General features: G+C 44.9%; 1 protein-coding gene across 1 annotated transcript; it reads right to left on the bottom strand.

Annotated features, from left to right (window-relative positions):
- Positions 1-18,830: 18,830 nt before the first annotated feature.
- On the bottom strand, positions 18,831-22,874 carry FZD1 (frizzled class receptor 1). Its single transcript, XM_074835272.1, has one exon. It carries the CDS (start codon positions 22,506-22,508, stop codon positions 20,733-20,735), a length of 1,776 nt encoding a protein of 591 aa, XP_074691373.1. The 5' UTR covers positions 22,509-22,874; the 3' UTR covers positions 18,831-20,732.
- Positions 22,875-23,356: the final 482 nt, after the last annotated feature.

Below are 23,356 nucleotides of genomic sequence, written 5' to 3'. Positions count from 1 at the left end.
ATAAAGGAAAATAAAGAGATATTGTAGAAGAAGCATAGCTGCCTGTTGGAGTGCATGTCGTTGGGCATGGAAATGAGAGGAGATGTCGTCATTCCACTTTCTGTGCACTGAATCTTTAAATGTAGATGAATCTCTTTCCCTGCTGTGGGGGCAGCTCCAAGGCAGCTGCTGTCTTGTGTTTCAGTGCAGATGCAGAATAGTACCAGAGCAAGATGGTTTCCTCTTCTTTGTTGACCAGCAACTTCTTTTAAAATTATTTGATTTTTACTTCTATTCTTTTAAATGTTCCCCTTCTACAGGAAACGAAAGCAACCTAGTCTGGAAAATATAAGCAATATATTCTGCCAAATACGAAAATTCAGTCTTGTGGGAATTGCTGACAATATGAGAGTGCTGGGCACCTACTGCCAACCAGTTAGAACCATCCCTGCTGCTGAATGGTACTGGGGTTGTTTCATCCACCAGGAAGAGAGGACCACAGGATACATGGACACCCATGCTGCAGTATGACATACACACCCAACTTTCTCCTGTCCCTGTTTGGATTATCTCCATCACTACCCAACCTCAAATTCCTCAAAATCAAAACATGCCAGCAGTGGTCAGTTCAGCACATCATGCCCTGAAGTGCAGTCAGAATGACTTAAAGTGCACCTTTGCTTGTCCAACTCTGTTTTGAGAGAGCCATAAATCAGTGGGGTCACAAGTCTCAACTTTTGCCTTGGGCTCCCCACAGTATTTCTGCCTACACATCATATGCTGTAATGCACTGTACACATACATACCTCATCTCTCTCTGAAAGTCTCTGCCCTTTGCATAATTACATGCAAATGGGGTCACTGTACCACAGACCTTTAACTAGCATTAAACCTCTCAAATATCACTTGCAGTAGAAGACCCTAAGCATTATTCTCATTCCAGTGTGAATTTATCCAGAAGCTAAAACTCATACATATATTTTTTTCTAAATATGCAATAATAGCCAAAGTGTTCATCCATTAACCTCATATTGATGGAAACAGCACAAAACTCACAGGGTTGAATTCTAACCTGAGTTCAAATTGTGCACCTCAGTGCAGTTGAATGCATAGAGCTGGGCACTAATTGTGATTCATGCACGAGAAAGGCTGTGTAAAATGTCCAAGTGACTATGCAAAAATTACACATATGAAAAATTACAGTGGTGCAAGTCTACCCATCAAGAAAATGACAGCCTACAGAAACTGTAACTTGCAGCCCCCTTCTTCCCCATCAGTAACATGAATTGTTTTGAAAACGTTAAGTCTGACCACTCACTACATTGGCTCCCTATAGAGCTTCTCTTCAGAGTCATGCTCCCATTAAATGGCCTAAAAAATTTGTGGAGACAAGGAATGTACTTGACTACTGAATTACTTTGGCATGAAGGATCCCTCTGTAATAAGAAATAATGTCTTTTGTGCAAGACAGAGAGCTTTCCAGGAAGCAGAGCAAATGCTGCGGACATTGTTTGAACTGCCCTGTGCATTTGACAAGGTCCTTAATCCATTTCCATTAGTAAAAGGAAAAAAATAAAGTAAAATGTAGAGTCTCTAACCTTCCAGAAATGTCTATGTACATGAAGAGAAAGCAAAACTGGGAATGACATGTGCGTCACATTACTTTCTGTCCTCTCAGAAAGCATTCAAATGAAAGTATTCAGCCACAGTGGTGGGTAGCATATAAGAGCTTGAAGAGAATGAAAAAGAGTATCTATTAGAAAATTACATACAAAATAAAAAGAAATGTATGGCCTTTCAGCCATAGGGTCACTGGGTCAAATCCAGCTCACATGAGCAGTGATGGAAGTCATTGCCATTTGAAGGCTTCGTGATCAATATGAAGTTGGCTTCTGAGCCATGAACTACAACATCAGAACTGTTGTTCCTTCCCAGGAAATGAAGGTATGACATGGTTTCTGTAATCCTTTGCTCATTTAAATCCCAATAGCATTAATATTTGATAATTCCTGGTAAAAGCATGTACATCTTGAATGCTCTCCTACCCTGCATCTTATGCAGCATTACTGCTAAACAGTGGTACAGTAAAAATGCATTTGGTTTTACACCATTTAATAACTTCTTTTAATTGGTGAAAATAGCCATGCAGAATACAAACTAGTGGAAAATCAGACCACACCTGTAATAAAACTTCTCAGACAATTGAAAGAATTCTGGTACATTTACCTTTAATTAAAAAAACTCTGGAGTGTACTTACAGTGGCATATCCAAAACATTTAGAGAAGGAGAATCAAATGTAAAAACTCAAGTGACTAACGGCACTCATGATTATAGTTTCAGAGGGGTAGACAGTCCTTCAGACTTTCTCGTTTTAAACACGACATAACATAAGGTGATTTTCTAAGTATCTCCAAAATGTGATTGGTTCCCCACCATGTTTTTAAAAATCAATAATATATTTTCAGCTACAAAAGGCTTTGCAAAAATTTACTGGGAACATTGAGTAAAAAGGGGTATTTCCATTTTTTAAGAGATTTTTACAGTGCTGAATTTAAGCCAGCAGCATGCAGGCTGTTGGTGGCAAGTGAAATATTCGCAACTATAAAGAGCAAGAAAGGTAACCAACCTTTTCAAAAGCAAGTAAACTTGGGTTTGCCTCTGCAAAACCCATCTGTGTCACACATGCAATGATGAACACTAGGATGAGCTTTTACTGTTTTTCAGAAAGTGAAAGAAATCCCATTCAATGATATCCCTTGTCAAAAAATACACATTTAGCAACTGAGTTGGAGCTCAGAAAGTGAGAGAGCTATATACTTCAAAAAGAAAGGCTCTACACCTTACACTCTAAATAAAACATGCTTATAGTTGCAACCTACTCGTGTCAGCAGGACAACTCTTGCACGTGTAAACGAGTCAGTAGAGGATCCACACAATCAGGCCCTAAGTGGTCACGTCACTGAGTTCAAAGAGTTAAATAAAGTGAGTGTGAATTTCACATTGGAAAACTCAGTCACCCATAACTTCTTTGCCTATAGGAGATGCAGGCAGGACCAGCCGCATGCCTGCTCCAGGCAAGACAACAGGCAGGCAGGCATTTTTGCTGCTCCTCCCAGAGCACAGCTCTGACCCACCAGCGCTGCCACGCAGGACCAGGGACAGTCCTGCCCACATGCCACCAGCAGGACAGGGTTTACAGTCTTCTTCCTTATTACCACAGTCGTTAATTTTTACCATGTAAGTTAAATACTTTCATTGCAATCTTACTATGCCTCTTGGTACCTCTTCAGCATCTTTCCTCCAAGGTTCACATTCACATCTTCATTGCTCCATTTTACAGATTACAGACCAAAGCAAGGTCATGGCAGGATTCGGTAGCTCTGGCCAGCACAGCAGCGGGATTACCTGCCTGCCCTCTTTCTGCATTACCCAGAAAATTATTCTCCAAAAGAACTAGAAGGTACAGGCACATAATCCTCTCTTTCGAGAAGAACGATCTTAAAACACTTACTCATTTTTGCATGGTATTCTGTCCTCCCCAAGCAATTTTATAGCGTGGAGTATTTTAACAAGAATTCTACATATGATATGAGGACAAAACTTCTATTTTTTTTTCATGAGTGAGAAACCAAGTGAACAAAGGATATACTGCTGTTTCAAAAACTAAACTGTCCTCAGGTACCTTCAATCAGGAATATTATTGTAATATTAGGATGAATCAATCCATCTTCCCTCTGACAATGATCTTTTCTATAAACTGTTTTATGCTGCAAAACTTTAGCAGCACTTACTCGATAGATACTTAATCTTACTACATTTTCCTTGGCACAGATTTTCATCCTTCTACCTCCGTATTTTAAAATGTGTTTAGCAATTTATTCTTGAATCCATTTGTATCACTGCTTAATTATGGATTTTAGTTGGGAGTAAAAAGCATTTCAGTCACAGTCAACTTTAAATTTTCCCAGTGCAACTACACGTTATCTACATGAGGATAGGTATGAGGGGGGAATGGAGGTTAGCTAGATAAATTTTGCTTGAAGAAGGCTTCATTTTGCAAATGATGAAATTCACGTAGTCTAAGATAAAGGCTTGAAAGCTGGCTATACAGGCTTGAAGACTGAACCCGATCCCTCTTGCAGAATCCATCAGGTGCATCAGGACATCCATCAGTTTTACCGCCAGGGAGTTTGGACATTTACAAGCTCTTAACCTACATTGCAGCGATGGTGATCAGAAACTGCAAAGAAGTCAGAAGTCCAGCCCCATGAGGAGGTTTGAAGATATGCTGCCTATGTTCTGCAGTAGACAAAGCATCAAAGTGCCTCGCCAGAAACTCTGCATCCTTTCAGCCACCCTGGAGGTGATATTATTAAGCTTCGGTGGGATAAATCCAGTGAGAAACTGCTCAGCAACATGAGTAAGGGCTCCACAATCCTGCCCTATATTTCTGTTTCTGGAAGCCATTTTTTTAATCTGTCTGTAGATGAGGGAATTAAATGCTAAATTTCACCTCTCCCCCTACTCACACTGCAAGGCTTATCTAATGCATGCTTGTGTGAAGTCTGATACCCCTGCTAAGTGTTTCTACTCTCCCACCCAATATGGCATACAGTGAACAGGGCACAAAACAAATTTAATTGATTTGTACAGGTATTAAAAAAGATTATCATCTACACAGATTTGGAAAGCAGACACTGTGTGTTAGCCAAATGGATGATGCAAACTATAATTATTTACAAAGGCTTTCAGAGAGCTGGGTATTAGCAGGGAGTAGATCATGTTAGACAGCAAAAGAATTTCACATTTATCAAAAAACAAAAAAGGTCCAAAATTAATCATGAGATGATTTGTATATCCAGGAATGATTGATTTAAAACATCAGCATGGATATTAAGAATCAAATTCTCATGCAAAGGCACTTGATTTAGCTCTTCCTGCAAACCATATGCACGATGCAACGCACCTATTTCTAGCGCAGACCAGAACTTTCCATCCAGGTGTCAACACAAATAAACGCCTCACCCAGAACACACAACTGAGCATACGTGTGCAGTGCCAGCTACATATTTCTGCTTAAAATCTACAGCTGCCCACCATCTAGAGGAAAACACTGACATAATGACATATGGCTGATAAATACGCAATCCAAATATCACCAAATCGCCACCTCCAGCATGCGATTAATAAAGGAGAACTCTAGGAGGGCACATTAACAGTCATCCTGTCTCTTGGAAAGGTTGTCTTGAATATTTGAGAACACTGTTACCTGTGCAGCCTGCCCATCTCCACTGCTTCTGCCCATGCTCTGGTGTGACATGGGGACATCAGGACAGCCATCAGCTCATGCCACCACTCTGACCCGACCGCAGCAATGGACAATGCTGGATGCCTGGGGAAGAGCGTAAAACCAGGGCAGGCATACAGCGATCTCTCAGTGCAGTATCCACAATGACCGTACTTTTATATTAAATGAAACTGTGGAACGAAAATGAAAAACCTTGCCTGAAGAAAAAGGAAGCAAGCTGTGAAGATGTCGAGTAAAAGACTCCCTTCTGTGTGCGAAAGGGGGAGGCTGTTTTTCCAAGGGCACGGGACGCTTTTACACAATCAGGGCTATAGAAACTGCAAAAGAAATTGTATAGCAGGTTCTTTAATCAAATGTCTATGACAGCTGAATTAAAACATTATTTAATGGAGTTAGCTCTGAGATTTGAAGTTTGTTTCTCTTTGTTCTACAGCCCAGGAGACCACTCTTTTTTTATGCCTCCCTGATGTATGAAATCACTCTAGTGTCCTTTACACTGTTTCAGGAATAACGAAGGCTGGAAAAATACTTTTCTTGGGTAATAAACTCATAGCTGGCCTGAATTTTTTTCCCTTCTACACTGAACACACAGTCAAACAGACTGCTCTTCTTATTCAGCAATGACCAGTGCACAGCTCTGACCAAAACCCTGTTGTTTCAGCTGATTTTGAGAGGTGTCTTTTAAGAACAAGGTAAACTCCAAGGAAACTCTCTCCTGTGAGTCTGATGCTGTTGCACGATTACAGACATCATAGCTTCTAGGCTTTGATTCAGAAAAATACTTAAGTGTCTGTCTGCAGTGGGATTTTTCATACACTTAAATCTCAGTTGCTTGTGTACTTTGTTGAACAAACATCTGAGCACAATGTGTTAGCAATAATTATTATTCTCTGAAAACATGCAAAAAGCATTCAGGAAAGGTTGGGCTTAGTGTTTGAATCCTGAATAATCTGAAATGTTAATTATTCTATGGTACAATAAAAACAGAAGACAAAAGAGCAAACACTTCTTAGCAATGGTCTGAAAAATATGAATCCATTCTAGAAAGGTACCAGAATTTATTTCATAGTTATAGAATTGATTTTATATCTACATAGAATTTTCCATCACTGAAAACCTCAAAGGGCTTTATAAACCAGGACTGAATTTTATCTCCTAGTTATAGGAAACATACAGCTGCTGTTTTCAAAACCACAGTCCAATTTCTAGTAAGCGTCTCCTTGGAACAAAGGTCAGTCACTGCTTTTGCAATGTATCGTCTGAAGTTATCATATGCAGGTCCAGCACAGTCCTCTCCCATCCTCTGGACTAATCCTCCTACCTGTGTATTACTTTCTACGTTTCCTTCTTAGCTAGTGGAATAAAGGAAACCTGACCAAATTTCAAAGACTGAAATATTCAGTGTATGACTAAAAAAAATAAAATTAAGATTGATTGTGGTGCAACCAGATTTTATCCAGAGATGTTAGTGGTATTAGTTTTAGAAAACAGTGAAATAATAATAATAAAAAAATCTCATCAAATAAAATCTTACAGTGAAATCGAACATTTCCACTGAAATTGGAAAATAACATATTACGTAGTAATACCACAATTGTGAAAACATGTCATGTAACCTTTAGTTTCTTCAGTTTTAAAGTATTTATTTATGGTACCCACCACTGATCTAATCTTATCTTACCATCAATTTTTTAGGCAACAGTTATTTCCACAATAGCCCTTCTTCCATGGGTAGAGAGGTTTATACTTTTATTATGGCTAAAGTGCGAGTACAGCTGTTGTCAGGACAAAGTGATTATATCAAACACAGACCTGATCTAGCCTAATGATGACAAAGCTACACAACTGAAATGCATGCTCCTTTCCTCCTGGGAAAACTCAACCTCACAGAGGTGTTGCTGCAGGTAAATACGTCTTAGAGGTTTTTCAGTTTCATTGTTCACTGATCTATTTGCCATTACTGAAAGAGGATGTCATGGGAGAGAATATAAGGTATTTTTTGGAGACCGGGCAACACAGAACTGGCCCGATTTTGTTTTTCTGAAGTTACTTGGCACTGAAGATCTCTAAATAAATATAAAGTCATTCACAATCAAAGAGGCAAGCAAGAAATGACAAGTGTTTTGACAGTGCTCAAAATACTTTGAGGTATTTTTAGCATATTTCTGAGTGGTATTAGCTTAACCTGTAATAGAATATAAATGAGCCCATATGGCAGAGATGTAATTATGTTCCATGTGAGAAATCCCTGTGGTAGATTTGGGGAAAAAAACTCACCACATGTGCCTTCTGGAGGGCACGATTTACACATGATTACCTACTCATTTGCATCGAGAAGAATATGAAGCAACACAATGCTAACAACACAGTAATGAAAAGGGCAAGCAAAGACTCCAGATCCCTGGGGGTGCTGATCCCTCTGACTGACATCCAGTTAGGAGCAGGGAATTCGTCCCTTTAGGGAGTACATTTTATGAAGCGATCTTTGATTATGTGGGCACAGTAATCACGAGTCTTAATTATTATTACTGTGAGAGAATGGGCTACAAATCTCCAGGGAACGTCTCTGTCACAGATACTTTGCCGATGAATGCTGAAAATGAGTGTTTTCCCAAGGATCATTTTCATTCCAACCTGATATTTAGCTGAAGTTTCTTTGACTACTAGTCATGAAACATTAAATATAGATTAGAGGCAGAGAGATGTTGAAAGTTAAAATTCACCGGAGGTGCACACCCGTGCACTTGAGAGACAGCCCCAAATGTTGTCCAGATGTTGTAGCAACAAGGCTGAGGGTTCCCAAGCTGCAGCGCAGCCACAACAGAGGAGAAAGTGGATGTTTAGCATTCCACCAGCCTTCTGTTTAGTTTACTTGTAGTGTATTAATTTAGCAGAAAGTCCTAACAGCCTGTTAGCGGTAGATGTTACCAAGTGTACACTACCCTGAAAGAACGAAGAAATTCTTTTATAGCAATAAAGGGAGTAATTCAAAGCATGTAATTGATTTTCCACATTTTCAAACTGTGATAAGACTAAGCTTTAGCAGCAGAAACATGTGTTTGTAGTTTTGTCAGTGTTCCTCAATGAATAAAAAAAATAGGAACCTATAACTTACTGGTTAGATCGTTAACATGCACTGGGCATTTCAGTGGCTACTGAAGCACTTGCCAAAAGCATGTCATCTTCCAAACAGATTCGGAGATGGTATGGATTGTTTTTTGGCACAGGGCATGTTTTTGTCATTATCTAAAATCATTCTTTTCCAGGAGGAACAGGACAGAAGAACATCAAGGCTTTCTTAATGAGCTATTGTCATGTTTATGTGCTGTCCTCCTTTACTCCTTCCATGCTTTCCACTCGGGAGGGGCAGAGTAGTGTCAGGGCAAAGCTCGAGTCTTTGCTCATCCTTGCAGCATTTCCACCTGCTGAGCAGCGTGGCTTCTGACAGTCATGCTGCTGCCCCCAGTCGTCACACCAGTTGTTAGGGTGCTCTCTGGGACTCCCCATGAACCTCCCTGATGATGTTCACCAGAGGAACTCAGAGCAGAACCATCCAAGCAATTTCTGAATGCCAGGCAATGTACTCACTGCGGGATGGCTGGAGAAGGCTGAGGCGAACTCCTCCAGCTGCCATTGACAGATAAAGTTTAAATCCAAAAAGAACATTTAGAATTATTTAACCCAGCCTTTTGCTTCAAACAAGCCACAGAATTGTATCAGTAATAGCTGTATCAAATGTAATAATTTGATGGTGTGTAAGAGCTTATCTTTTGGGAAGATAGCTCATCTGGATTTAAAGGCTCCAAGTAACGGAGCTTCCACCAAAACTTTTGGATGTTTCTCTCCTTCAGCAGTTTTACTGTTAAAAGTATGTGCTTCTTTCCACATTAGCCATGTCAAAATTCACCAGTGGATTTCAGAAAGGTGTTTGGGCTCTCCTGACACCAGAAAGAAAGACAGTACAGAGTGCAGGGGCCAAGCTAAAGAGCCAAGCACCAGGCACTTGTCATGATGCTTTGAAAAGAGGGCATCTACTAATGCTTTGGAAACAGGTCACCTACCTGTCCCCTGAAACTACAATTGCGGCCTTCTTCCTATCTTGCATTATGAGAAACCTAAGATGCTTTGTAGTTTCTTTGTGCAAAAAGAGAGCACATATCCTCAGAATAATCTATTTATCAGGATGCACAAGGGAAATACGGAAAATTTGTGTCCTATTCCCATTCTCTCTGCCTTGGGGCAGACATGTGGACCCAGATTTTTAAGTCCCACTGGGTACGCTAAGCCCTGAACTGCAGACTCAGACTCCCACTGCATTTCAATGAATACTTGTGGAGAGCGATACAGACCAAGATGGTGACACTCATCAGGACCTACCAGAGAACAGCAAAGTTTCCAGTGGCTGAGGTAGTTATGGTGGAGAAAAAAGCAGAGGTTCATGTTCTTACTTGCCAAAGTGAGAAGGAAACAGCTTAGAGGGATGCCTGCCCACAGCCAGGAGGGAAGAGGGTGTTTGCAGCACGGGGGTCAGGAAACCATCTTCTGGCATGGTGAGGAGTTGGCAAGGCTGACTGAGAATCAAACAGGGCAACATTAGGGCAGGGGGGAAAAAAGCCCTCAAAGACTAGAAGCAAGCCGGTTCATGTTTACTCCCTCAGGACAGCACGGAACATCCCCCACAGTGGATGATTTCATAGGTTTGAAACCAGGTAAGCGAGCTTCAGAGAATAGGAAATGGGGATACAAGACCCTTTAAACTGAAGTCTAAAGGTCTGAGTTTGGCAGACAACGGGAGTAACTAAGTTTGCCACCATCTCATTACCACTGGGTGTCAGGTAGCAGCATAGGATGATCTTGTATGGCTTCCTCATGGACAAACATGCAGCAGAGATCAGCATCTGAACTGAGGCAGGTGCTTGTAGTTATGGCCTGGAGATGGAGGAAAGGGAGCAGGAAAAGCAAGGAGTTCCTCTGGGCCTCCACGGGCAGGGACAGCTCTTCTGGAACCAGGGGCTGACTTTGCTGGTGCACACCATGGTGGGTGATGCATTTAAGGTGTCGTGGTCTTCCAGCACAAAGAGAGTTTTTAAAACACATGAAGTATGTTGAATGGCTGAGCAACATGCTTGCTGCTCCCTCCCCCATAGGAACCAGTGTATTGGTAGTGTCACAAACAAGACTTTTCTTCTACAAAACAGTAAAACTAAAAAGGCAAAACATGGGTGAATTCATTCTGTTATTTAATCTGACAGCCTGGAAGAAACAGAAAAATAAACAAGATCCCCAATGGTTGCTCCATCCCATCCCTCCTCCATACGTGCCTCCTCCTTTTCAAAAGCTATGCACAGGAAAAACAAAGAAGGAACATGGTTACCTTTGCTGGGGGCTTAGCAGAGCCCTTTGCTGTGATGACTGTAGGCACTGCTGCTGTTTACACAAATACATTACCAGTGGCTGAACACAACGCCTCAGCTCCAGTCCTTTGCAAAGGGTTGTGCAAAGAAATACCATGGACGGTGCAAGGCTCCCATCATGGGGATGATGGGAATTGAGAGTACTCAGCTACAAGTATAACCAAATCCTTGATAATCTCAGCTCTTTCTGGTTTCCACTCTCAATTTACACTGAAGAACTCCAAACAGAGCCCTCATGCAACAACACTGCTCAACAGACAGCAGATTTATTTTGACTGCCTCCTAGCCTTTTTTTGTTTTGTTTGGAACATAATTTTTTAAAAAGAGAAAGAAAAAAGGGAAAAGATACCGGAACCATGTGTGCTTCACTGAAAATGCTGCTGATGTAATTCTCTTTGAAGTGAGAAGCAAAACTCCTTTGGAGGTTAATGAGAACAGGATCAGGCCCTCCACACTGAACTTGCACTGAGATCAGATAAGATCTTGAATCATTCAGAGCCAAGCATGTTATTTGTGCAACATGGGCAGGCTGAGTCAATCTCCAAATACTTTTAATGGGTGTCAACATGAAGTGTTAATTCCACAAGTTAATGTTGTTTTGCAGTTTGCCTGTGCCTGTTCTCCAGGCTGCCTTCACGGATGGTACACATCCTCTCACTGGCTGTGAAGAAAAGCTATTTCCAGATCTGCTGCAAGAAAAAACACTTCTGAGAAAGTACAAAATGGGACTTTTACAAAGAATTGGAAAAACAAATGATAGCAGAAATACCTGCTAGACATTCAGATTGTCAACCCACATAGAAATAAAAGTAGCCCCACACTTCAAATAGATTACAACTTCTTCTACAAAAAAAAAAAAAAAAGAAAAAAGGACCCTAAAATCAAACCAATATTCTGTAACTGATCATTTTTAAGAAACTAATCCTGATTTTTTTTTTTTGACAAACAGGAATGAGGTACTGAAGTCACAAATGCTTAAATAATGTCTGCCCCTGGATAGTACCTATATACCCTTAATAAACAGGATCAGAAAAACTGAAAATATTTTGAAGCCTGATGAAATGAACTAAGCACTATGAACAGCTTTTGGATGAGAAATCTTTATTTTTTTACTTTCCCTTTTTCTGTCCCCAGGATCTCCATGCACTTCCTAATGCGTCTTGAAGCCGAGATGAAATTACAGCCCTCCTGAGGCCAACGGGAGGCTCACTATAGCCTTCAGCAGAACTGGGATTTTACCCTTACTGTAAAGATATCCTAAGAAACACTGGGCCCAACTGCCCACTTCTATGGAAAAAGTAATCTGGAAACATAGCAAAGTCTACCACACAATTTCCTTTTCGTTCTCCCCTGAGGGGAGCTTTTTAATCTTGGAGTGGAAAACAGGATCCAGGGAAATCTGGTGGAAACCCTGTGGTAGCCATCTAGAGCAAGCCGGCTCTGGTTGGGCTCCTCACCCTGCCCTGCTCCCCAGCCCACCACCACCCACAGCCCCACCTTTGCAGCCCACTCTCCTTGTCCCTCTTCTGTGAAGCAACAAAGAAGCTTTTGTCTTCTTGTGATTCAGAAACACCCAGACAAAAAGCTTTTTCCCTGCCTCCATCTTCCACGACTCTGGGACACATGTTGGAGGACCTCCCCATGGTTTCTGCACACTCTGGGAGGCCGACCCCTTCCCACATCTGAGTTATGGTGGCCTTCAACTACCCTTGGCAGGAGAGGTACTAAGCCTACACAGCCATAGTTCCCAGTTCATCATCTCAAACCTGGCCCACACAGACAACCATCTCCCACTGCCTTGCCCCTAGCAGTACCTCTTCATTCTCCTGCCTCTCCAACCTCTCCTTGTCCACACACCACAGACCCCTGCCTTCCCCAGCCCCCATTTCCATCTCTCTCCCCTCATGTCCTCAACACCAGGGGACAGCAGCCTCAGCACAACCCCAAGGATGCCAGGTCTAGCAGCGTTCATCAAAGCAGTCTCCATTTGTTGTCACATGTGGGCTTAAGGCCAGTACACGCCACCACTCAGGAGCTGCAAATCTTTGCCTTTGTGTCAGGAAATGGGAGACTATGCTCAGACACCACATTACAGCCATCCCAGCTGCAGCTCCTAACTGGAATTGGTCAGATCCCATTTTCTTACTTTTGCAGCTGAGCACCATTTCCTTCCATTAATTTCAGTAACAGTGAAGTGCCCAATCCTACAAAATACTAACCCCTTGAGCATGTTGCCAAATTTTCACTTCCCTCTGAATTAGAATTTTTTTTAATTAAGTAAATAAATAAACTACTTGCAGTCTTTTAACAGGGCTTCATGCTAAGAAGTGACTAATTCCCCCTTCCTGTTCACAGAAAATAAAAGTGACATTTTCACCACTATAGACAAAGAAGTACTGAAAAGTTAACAAGTCATAGCGAAATCTGACTTTGTGATGAGCTGTTTATCCTGCAATTTTTTTCATTTATATAAATATTTTGAGAAGCCCATCCTTAGGTTTTGTGTTGGCTCTTTTTTAATTATTTTATTTCCTCTTTTGATGCATTTGTACAGAAGTAGGCTATAAATGAAACGCTCATTTTACTGAAGGCAATCATGAAGTTGTGATCACACCCTTCTCAATTTCACATAGAGCCAATTTATCATAATGCACAGTAATATTTGTATTTGAACAAGTGGAAAATCCTTATTTGCTCACACTACACTCTTGGTATTAACTCAAGATCAGCTCCTTGGGGATAGTATTTGTGCTTGTATTTAACAGTAAAATGTCATGAATAAAGAGAATAAAGAATCTGTCAGACAACTTGTCACTTCTCTATTTGGACAGCAATGATTTTGTGATGAACATGATGAACACTGCACAGTGAGTCCTCACAAATAAACTGGGATCTGAATGAGTTATATTCTGGCAATGGTTAGAGCTAGGCAACTTCCAGTGAGGTTATCCAAGAGGGCATGGGCAAGCGAGCAACAGATTATGAGCCACAGGTCGGCTGGGGGTGTTGTAATGGCACATACTGCCCATAACTTTCTCTGTCAAATGCAGGGATTAAGAGCAGCCAGGATAGCCTCCACCCTAGGTAGGTGGGGGAAAAACAAGAGCCAGCACATTGCTCAGGCAGCCAGGAAAATGAGCCAATTCAGCACAGCCCCATTAGTGCTGCTGCCAGTAGGACATCCATGGAGTCTGCAGAAGACTGCAAACGTTACCTCTGAGGGAAGGTGACAGTCCAGCGCCCAAGATGCTGCAGCAGGCATTGAACTGGTGGTAGACAGACTGCCAGTGGGAACTGACATGCTCTTGTCTTGCTCAGACTGCATGCTCCTGTGGCTATCAGTCCTGTCCTTAACTTCTGTAGTACTCTGAGCATGTTAGTGGAGGTCAAACAAGCCACCAGTAACAAAGCAATAGTAATTAACATGAACAAGACAACAGGACAAGTCATAGAGCATTGGTGAGTCATACTGTTAGTCTCACTTAAACAGAGCAATGAGACTAGCACTGAGTCACAGAATGTAAAACAGTTACAAAATAATCCAAATTATGCAAATGAGCATGCAAGAAAACAGCATCAGGACATCCCACCTGAGGGACACAGGCCACTTTCATTTTTCTTGTGATCTTTGTCATCAAACTATCCCACGATAAGTGACTTTTAAATTTGTCCTGTAGCAAGCAATTAATATTAGCCAAGTTATGCCAGATCTAGACAAAAAACCTGTTCTCCCTAACCCAAGGGATCCTGGTGATATTATAATGTGGACAAGTTCCACATAGTGTGCTGCACTACTGACATACAGTGGCCTTATATGTTAACCTAGGATAACAGTGTATTAAACATTACAAACCATTAATAATGCAACTATCCAAAACACAGCTAATTGCAAATAAAAGTCTATCACTTCAGTATTTCTCAAGATGTTATTTCTAAGATAGTCCATCAAAAATATTTTTCATGGCGGCTGACACAAGCCTCCCAACGCAGCACGTTTACACCAGAGTTTAATGGTTATTGACAAATTTACACCTGAGTGCAGTTCAGTCATGTCCAATACTTTCATGCACTGCAACAAAGCCTTTGGGATACTCGGACAAGGCTTGTGGGGTCTCAACCCAGCAGCATTTCACACAAGGTCAGTGGCTGAATGTGGGTCTTCATTAAGTGTTGTCTGAGTAGAAGACTAGAGTTTATTTATTCAACCTCAAGATAAGCAACTTAATGCTGCTGATTTGAATGCAAACGAGGGCAAGACCTCATGCCTGGAAGACTCTGATGTGGTTACCCTGGAAGTTTAGACTAAACACAAGTTGAGATCTGAAACACAGTTGTCATGGCATACAAAATCAGCATGTTTTCTTAAAGCATTTAAAATTTTAAAAGCACTGTCTACAACTAAACTATCAAAGTGGTATTGCTTTTATCTGGAAAATGTTGCACTTGCAATTATATATTGCTTATTAAGGCCCATTTTGCTAATTCACTGAAATCTCTCCCATATGACAGAAATGGTATTTGCTTCTCCGTTTAGTGACCTCAAATAACTAAGTAAAGGTGCAGAGTGAATTTCAGCTGGCAAGTAAATGCAATTATGCCATTCTTTTTTTTTTACAGGTCATAGTATTATTTACTCTGTTTTAATACTATCACTGGGCTACTCTCAAATGACTATGGGGCTCATAATGCTTGCAGCGTGTCCAGGACCTAATCCTGGCGTGCTTAGTTTGTCCTTAAGCAGCTATTTCATATCTTAAAATGCTTGGAAGACTTCTAAAAACTAAACTGTGAACAGCAAAGCCTAAGCATTAAGTCACCATGCTTTGCTTCCTAAACCTGCTAACCCATTTTTAAAATTAAGGTACTGCTATTTCAGAATGGATCAGGAGCTTCAGAACACAGCACTTCTCTGGCGACACTTCTCTGCTGTAAACACACAGGCAGCAAGGGGTTCAGTCTGAAGAAAAACAAAAGTTCCGTTTCTCCATATGAGCGTGAATCATTGCCTAAGCCTTCCAGCTCAACTGATGAACAGAGGCAAGAGATTTACAAATATGACAAGCTCCCACAGCTACAGACCCCAGAGCAACCCTCACTTCTAATGGGACCAAGCAGCTAAAGAACTTGCATTTTTAAATCAACGTTTGAATTCAGAATCCAGACGATCCATTCACTCTTAAGTTTGCATAACATGCAGAGCAATGATGCTTTGGGTTCAACAAGTGCAAACAACAACTAGTAGGAATCTAGGAGAATTAAAAAGGGGCAGGCTGATATGCATAAGTGATTTTGCACAGTATTGACACACAATCCTGTAGTGCTGTCACTGGAAACATCAAATATAATGCAGTTCCAGTGTTTGAGCACTAGAGGGTCAATTTGCGATGAAAACAGAGCCTTACCTCAGTTTCCTTATTTTTACAGGCAAGTATTTAAGCTTTTACTGCCTCTTCAGCTTTCATGAGTTTTGCTCGCTGAAGCTCCTTCTGAGGCCATGCAGCACTGGGATGGAGAAGTTAACGTCACACAAACGCAAACGTTTTGCAAGGGTACCCTCAATAATTTTAAACTAGTTATGTCACACCAAACCCACGATTGCTTTTTCTGGTCAGCTGCAGGCTGCACACCTTTTCAAGGGGATCACCGTGTTAGTCTGGAAGTTGTCTCTTGTGTCTGGGAGTGGCAAGAGACTGATGAGGTACTAGCCTATAGGCCATTTTGGAAAATATTCATCCTGTACATATACGGCAGCCGCTTCTCATGCCTAATTATCATTCTTTGAATAATTAAAAAATGCAAATACTGTCCATTTAAATGAAAGGGATCCTCAGCCACCTGTAATTGTACTCCAACAACAACAATTGCCCAACAACAAGCACTGGGATGGCAGCAGAAGGGTGGGCATCACCCAGAGGGCAGAATTCAGGCCCACTAGGTTGTAGCTCTGACACTCAATTAAAAAAACCCAACACTGCTGAAAGTACGTGCATATACCAGAAATTTGGAGCATTACTGTATGAACAAACCAGAAATCCTTCTCCTTCCCAATAGGATTTGTTATGGAAACAGCATATAATTTCACTCCCAATACCACAAATTTGCCACTACATTAAAGAGCATTACTGTTACTGAAGGATGAACCGTAAATCAGCATCCCCAGCTCTCCAGGCTACAGCCCTCTTCAGGGGAATGGTGATTCTGAGTGCCCCTTCATTTCAGGCTATAAATATATCCCATGAGAGAAAGCAAAGCTGTTGACTAAGGAATGCCTTAACAAGTACTTCTAGCCCAACAAACTTTGTTATAGCACAGTTTTGTTCTTGTATTATCTTTCTTGTCACGGACAAGAGAACTGGGCAACACTGCATCTTTGTATACAGCGATATTTTCTCTGGTAAACATGGTACATCAATTATACAGACTGTGTTGTAAAAATCCCAATCTAAATTCCCTGGAGCAATGGATAGCTTGGTTTTAACAGTGAGGTAAAACCTTAGTGAGGACTGCAATATACCCATGCAAAAGACACCTTTGTATCATATTAATAAAGAGTCTCAAATACCATTATGTGTTGAGATATAAAAGTATAAAAAGATAGGTGAGTCATACAGATAGCACCACAGAATTTAGTAACAACTGTGACCTTGGCAAATTACTGCCCTGTGAAAGTTCACAAAAGCTAGCAAACAGAAAAGCAAGGGGTTGCTCTTTTAAATTATTTTTAAGTGATCACATTGTGCTCTCTAGCAGATTTATTAAAATAACCAAGACTGAACATGGAGCTTCAGCTCAGCAATCTATGAAAAAAATCCCAAAGAACTGAAGGGGATCCATATCTGCTGCAAATCATGAACTGCAAATATTCACATTTTACTTCATGTAGAAACAACAATTCTATTATTCATCTCTTTAAAGTTTTTTTTAAAAATTGGTCCTCCCATCCCTTCCGTAAATACAAAGTCTCCATTACAAATAAACGTCTCCTCCCATGCATAAATAAATCACATACGTTCAGCTGCAAGAAAACAGATCAGTCAAAACGGCTCAAATGTAATTATACACCGACCAAAAAGAATTCCACTGCAACTGAAATGGAATGGTTTGTACTTCATTAGCTGAGTGCTGACCAGTACAATTTTAAATGCTAAAATATAAAAGAAAAAAAAAAGGGGGGGGAGGGGGGAACTTGAGAAAAATGTGCAGAGTATCTGAGAAAGTAGGAACTATGCTTATGTAAAACAAATTTTAAAGTAACAGAAAAAATCTTGCCCTCTTGTGTCACCTCCTTAGAGAAATTTTAAGCTTCCCTTACTTCTCTATGGATGTTTACACATCATGATTTGAAAAAATGTAAACGAGCCACAAATCATTTACATCTTCCTCTAGATCTACAGAATGAAATGTTGTACTAGCTTATAACACTGGAAATAAGAAATCAAGCCTCATAATTAGCCAGTCTTTCCTAACAAACTCATGCTTACAGAACACCACTTCGAACAATGAATTAGATAAAAAAAAAAAAAAAAGGATGTGTTGTGTTGAAAGGTTTAAGAATGCCTGTACTTTCCATAAAGCTGAAACGCTTCCATGCACATACCGTTTAACTCTGGATTAACCAAACACCCCAAGTTCAGGAAAACAAAACTATTTTACTCATTAAAATATTCTGTCAATATTATTCTGACATTAGACTGAGTGTCATTTTGAGCAGTGAAAAAATCTTTTTTTTTTCTTAATAGGAAAGGGAGAAAAAAGGCTACGTTGAGAGAACCCTTTTCTTTAACAAAAAACAAAACCAAAAAAAAAGAACTGGTGAGCTTCTTTCTTCTCCTGCCATATAGCAGATCTCTTCTTGGATTTCACACCACCGACCATACCCTGTCAGAGATCTTGAACAGTTTACATTACTTCTTTTGAAGGATTAATCTAGACCGGCCCAGAGATAAAAACCAAAATGCACAATGAATTCCTACACTGAATTCCAGCTTGTTACTGTGAACTCAACACAAGAAAAGAAAAAAGGAATCCCACACAACTTGTAGTATATAGTAAAAGCACAGTATAGTATATACAATGCTTTCACATAGTATTTGAGTTAGTCAGAGGAATACGTAAAAGGACAAGATAGTTTTGTACAAAACCTCAATTTATTTCAGAGAAATTAAAAATATGGTATTTAATATATATAAATTTCTATTCCTCTATAAATATAGATGATCTTGTGATAATGAACAGAAATAAATGCATACCAAATTCAAATAATTTTGCATTTCAGGGTATGGTAGCCATAGATAATGTTTATGAACCTAAATACAGGCATTTGTAATATAAAAAAAGTTTAAAACAATACAATCAGGAGAGAAGCATTCTGCTGTTTTTCATACAGAGGACTAAATATTCAAATGCATCTGTCGAAAGTTACAATTTCATTTTTAACCTTTTTTTTTTTGTATGAAGCACAATCCCACAGACCCAGGAGCATACAAGGTAGTAGATATCCTCAACACATGGTATCTTATCTTTGCAGTATGCAATGTTATTACTGTACCGAACAAAAAAGAGGAGAAAAAAAAAGACAGCAGAGGCTCTTTAAGGTCTCACATCCGACCAGAGCGCTTAAACGTTCTGGCTTTCTGTTTTCTCTTCCTTTGTTTTTACTACTGGCAAAAATCATCACACCCTCATAATGTGTAATGAATTAAATGTCAATGAATTAAAATTCAGGGGAATGGCAATGGCTCCAGTGTTTCCCAAATGAAGAGCCAGCGTATGGATATAATTAAGGAGAAAAAAAAAAAATCTGAATGCTGCGTTTTATTCCGATGACGCTCTTTTTACTGAGCCCGTGTTTCCTGATCCTGCCAACCCCAGCCCGCGGCAGGGAGGGGGCCGGGGCCGGGGGGAGCGCCCGTGGGGTGCCCCGCAGAGCCCCGGCCTGGCTCACACCTTCCGACGGAAAAGCGCGCTTAAAAAAAAAAAAAAAACAAAACCACCAAAACAACAAAAGAGAAGTTTGGTATATCTATGTCCCCATCCACCTCCTAAGCCATCAGACGTGCTACAGGTGCAGACGGCGTTAAACCTCAACTCCTACAACAAAACAGGCCAACTCCTCTCAAACGATATGCTGCGTTTGCATCAATTTTATAAAGCTGGAAGAGAGCAGCCGGCAGGCACAGCCCCCCCCCCTCCCCCCTCCAGCCCCGGGCACCGCGGAGAGGCTCTCCCTCCGCAGAGAGGCCGGGCAGGGCTGGCTGTTGTTTCGGGCCCCGCCGGGCTCAGCGGGGCTCCTCCCGGCCGGGCCGGGCCGGGGCGAGGCGAGGCGAGAGGCCGGCCCTGCGCCGCGGCCGGCCGGCTGCCGATGCCCTCCCGGCCGGGGCCAGGCGGGGGGACCGGGGCGGGAACGGGCGCTCCTCCCCAGGCCCACCGGCCCCGACCTCCGGCAGCGGGGAGCGGGGTCCAGCCCCCCCCAGGAGGCGCCCCCGGCAGCAGCCTCGCCCCGGCCCTGCCGCTCATGCCACTGAAACTCCCAGCAAAGCCATTACAGAACCTGCGGGGGGCAGAAGAAAGGGGTTTCTTTTGGTTTCTCTTACCGGTAGTTTTTCCCGTCCTGCCCTAAGAAATAAAAAATCCAACGCTTTTTTTTTTTTTTCCTTAAATAAAAAAAAAAGGGGGGGAGAGGGGCGAGGAAGCAAAATCCGCAAACGGGTTAAAAGTGTCCTAAATAATTAAAAAAAGTGAGATTTTTGTAATTTAAATACAAATATACTTACAAAATCTTACAGAGGCTATTTACATCCCTCTCCCCCAACCTGCCAGCGCGTTCAGTTCCTGCAGGAGCCAGCCCGAGAGGAGCAGGGAGGGCAGAGCCAGGCGGGCCCAGGCTCGGGGTCCCCACCTGGCTCATCCTCCACTCCCCGCCGCCTGCGGGTCCCCAGAGTTTGCCCGGGCTGGACAAGGAGCTGCTTCCCCAGGCAGAACCCCGGTCCTCCGGCCAGCCGCCATCCCCTCGGCCCGGCGGGCAGGGGTCTCAGACGGTGGTCTCGCCCTGCTTGCTGTTGGTGAGCCTGGTATAAAACTTCCTCCAGGAGTTCAGGGTTTTCCCAGACCAGATCCAGAAGCCCGAGGTGATGCCCACGATTAATGTCATGAGATACTTGATCATGAAGACGGTGAAGTCGGGGCTCATGGGCGGGTGGTGGCTGCTGTGGTTGTTGGGGCAGGGGATGGCATAGCTCTTACAGCTCTGCGTGACCCAGCTCCTCTCCCACTGTTCCCTAAAAGCTTGCTCGTAAAAATAGCAGGCAATGACGATGGTGGCCGGCACCGTGTAGAGGACGCTGAAGATGCCTATCCTGACCATGAGCTTCTCCAGCTTTTCTGTCTTGGTGCCGTCATGCTTCATGATGGTGCGGATCCTGAAGAGGGACACGAAGCCGGCCAGCAGGAAGGAGGTGCCGATGAACAGGTAGACGAACAAGGGGGCCAGCACGAAGCCCCGCAGAGCATCCACGTTGTTGATGCCCACGAAGCAGACGCCGCTGAGGACGTCCCCGTCCACCTGCCCCAGGGCCAGGATGGTGATGGTCTTGATGGCCGGCACGGCCCAGGCGGCCAGGTGGAAGTACTGGGAGTTGGCCTCAATGGCCTCGTGGCCCCACTTCATGCCGGCAGCCAGGAACCAGGTGAGGGAGAGGATGACCCACCAGATGGAGCTGGCCATGCCGAAGAAGTAGAGCATCATGAAGAGGATGGTGCAGCCCTCCCGCTTCGTGCCCTGCGCCACGGTGCGGGAGCCGTCCTCGGCGAAGCGCTCGTTGCAGACCACCCTCTCCTCCAGGAGGAAGCCGGCGATGTAGGCCACGGCCACCGCCGTGTAGCAGCCCGAGAGGAAGATGATGGGCCGCTCGGGGTAGCTGAACCGCTTCATGTCCACCAGGTAGGTGAGGACGGTGAAGAGGGTGGAGGCGCAGCAGAGCACCGACCAGATGCCGATCCAGGTGCGGGAGAAGCGCAGCTCCTCGGGCCCGAAGTACATGAGTCCGTAGAGGCGGCCGGGCTCGCAGGGCGCCCCGCAGTCCTTCTCCCCCAGGAAGCGGTAGTTCAGGTAGGAGGGCACCTTCAGCGCCCGCGGGCAGGAGAAGCGCCCGCGGGGCTCCCCGGGCCCCGCGCCCCCGGGGCCGCCGCCGCCGCCCCCGCGCTGGGGGTTGCTGGTCCAGCTCTCGGGGCGCAGAGCGGGCGTGGGGGTGCCGCGCTCGGAGGCGTTTTGCCCCACGCAGAGCTCGCCGGCCCCGTGCACCGGGAACTTCTCGCAGCGCAGCGTGTCGGGCCACTGGAAGCCGAACTTGTTCATGAGGGCCTCGCAGCCCTGGCGTGCCCGCTCGCAGAGGGAGCGGCAGGGCGGCAGGGCCTGCTCCAGCACGGTGCACACCGGCGCGTACATGGAGCAGAGGAAGAACTTGAGCTCGGCCGAGCACTGCACCTTCACCAGCGGGTAGAACTGGTGCACCTCCAGCCCCGCGTCCTCCTGGTTGGTGTGGCCCAGCAGGTTGGGCATGATGGTCTGGTTGTAGGCGATGTCGGTGCAGAGGGGGATGGAGATGGGCTGGCAGTAGCCGTGGTCCGGGATGGAGATGCCCCGCTCGCCGTTGTACTGCGGCGCCGGCGGCTGGCCCCCGGCCGGCAGCGCCGCCGCCCACAGCACCAGCACCAGCAGCCGCGGGCACCGGCCGCCGCCCGCCCGCCGCCCGCCGCTGCCGCCAACTTCCCCGCCGCCGCTCGCCGCCGGCCCGCGCCGCTCGGCCATGCTCAGTCGGTGCCGCCTGCCCAGCCGGGCTCCCGCCGCCCCGCCGCCGCCGCCGCTGCTCCTCCCGGCCCGAACTTGCGACTCATGAAGGGAGCGGCGGGCAGGGACGGGGCAGCCCCGGCCGCCACTCGCGCGGCCGCGGCGCGCAGCTCTGCCCGCACCGGCGGCAGCGCCCGCCGCGCCTCCGCCTACCGCCGCCGCCTCCTCCGCCGCCGCCGCCGCCTGACCATTTGTGCCGGCCCCTCGAGCCCGCGCCCCGCGCCGCGCCGCGCTCCCTCCGACCGGTTTCCAGGCGCCCCGCAGTCTGCCTTTCACCGGGAGGGAGGAGCCTTGAAACCGACGCCGAACTTTCCTGCGTAAGGGACCGTCTCCCAACGCCTCACCCGGGGGCGGGCGCAGGCGGGCGCGGGGCTGCCCCGCGCCGCGCACAAAGGCGGGGGCGGCGCGGGGGAAGGGGGGGGCCGGCCGCGGGGGCGGGGGGTGACCGGAGGGGCGGGGGGCCGGGGGGCCGTGGCTTGTGGGTCGGCAGCGCGGAGGGGCAGGGGGAGGCCGGGCTCGCCCCGCCGGGGCGGCTAGGCTGGACGGCGGCGGCTGCCCCGCGGAGACGCCGGGGAGCCGGGTCACGGCTGTCCCGGGGGTGTTTTCGGATTCCCCGGTGATGACGACAGTGGAGGCCGTGGAGCTCTGCGCACCTCGGCGGGGTCCAGGGCCCGGCACCCTCGGCGTCTCCCCCGGCGGCCGGGCAGCTGCGCCGGCTGCGGCTCCATTCGCAGCGCGGCAGGGGCCGGGCGGGGAGGGGAGGGGAGGGGGGGGGTGTCGATATTTGGCAAATAGCAACGGGCAGGCTT

The sequence above is a fragment of the Strix aluco genome, chromosome 1 (genome assembly GCF_031877795.1).
Source record: "Strix aluco isolate bStrAlu1 chromosome 1, bStrAlu1.hap1, whole genome shotgun sequence".
NCBI classification, from domain to species: domain Eukaryota; kingdom Metazoa; phylum Chordata; class Aves; order Strigiformes; family Strigidae; genus Strix; species Strix aluco.
The sequence above is the reverse complement of the archived record's forward strand: the minus strand, read 5'-3'. Positions and strand labels throughout refer to the sequence as shown.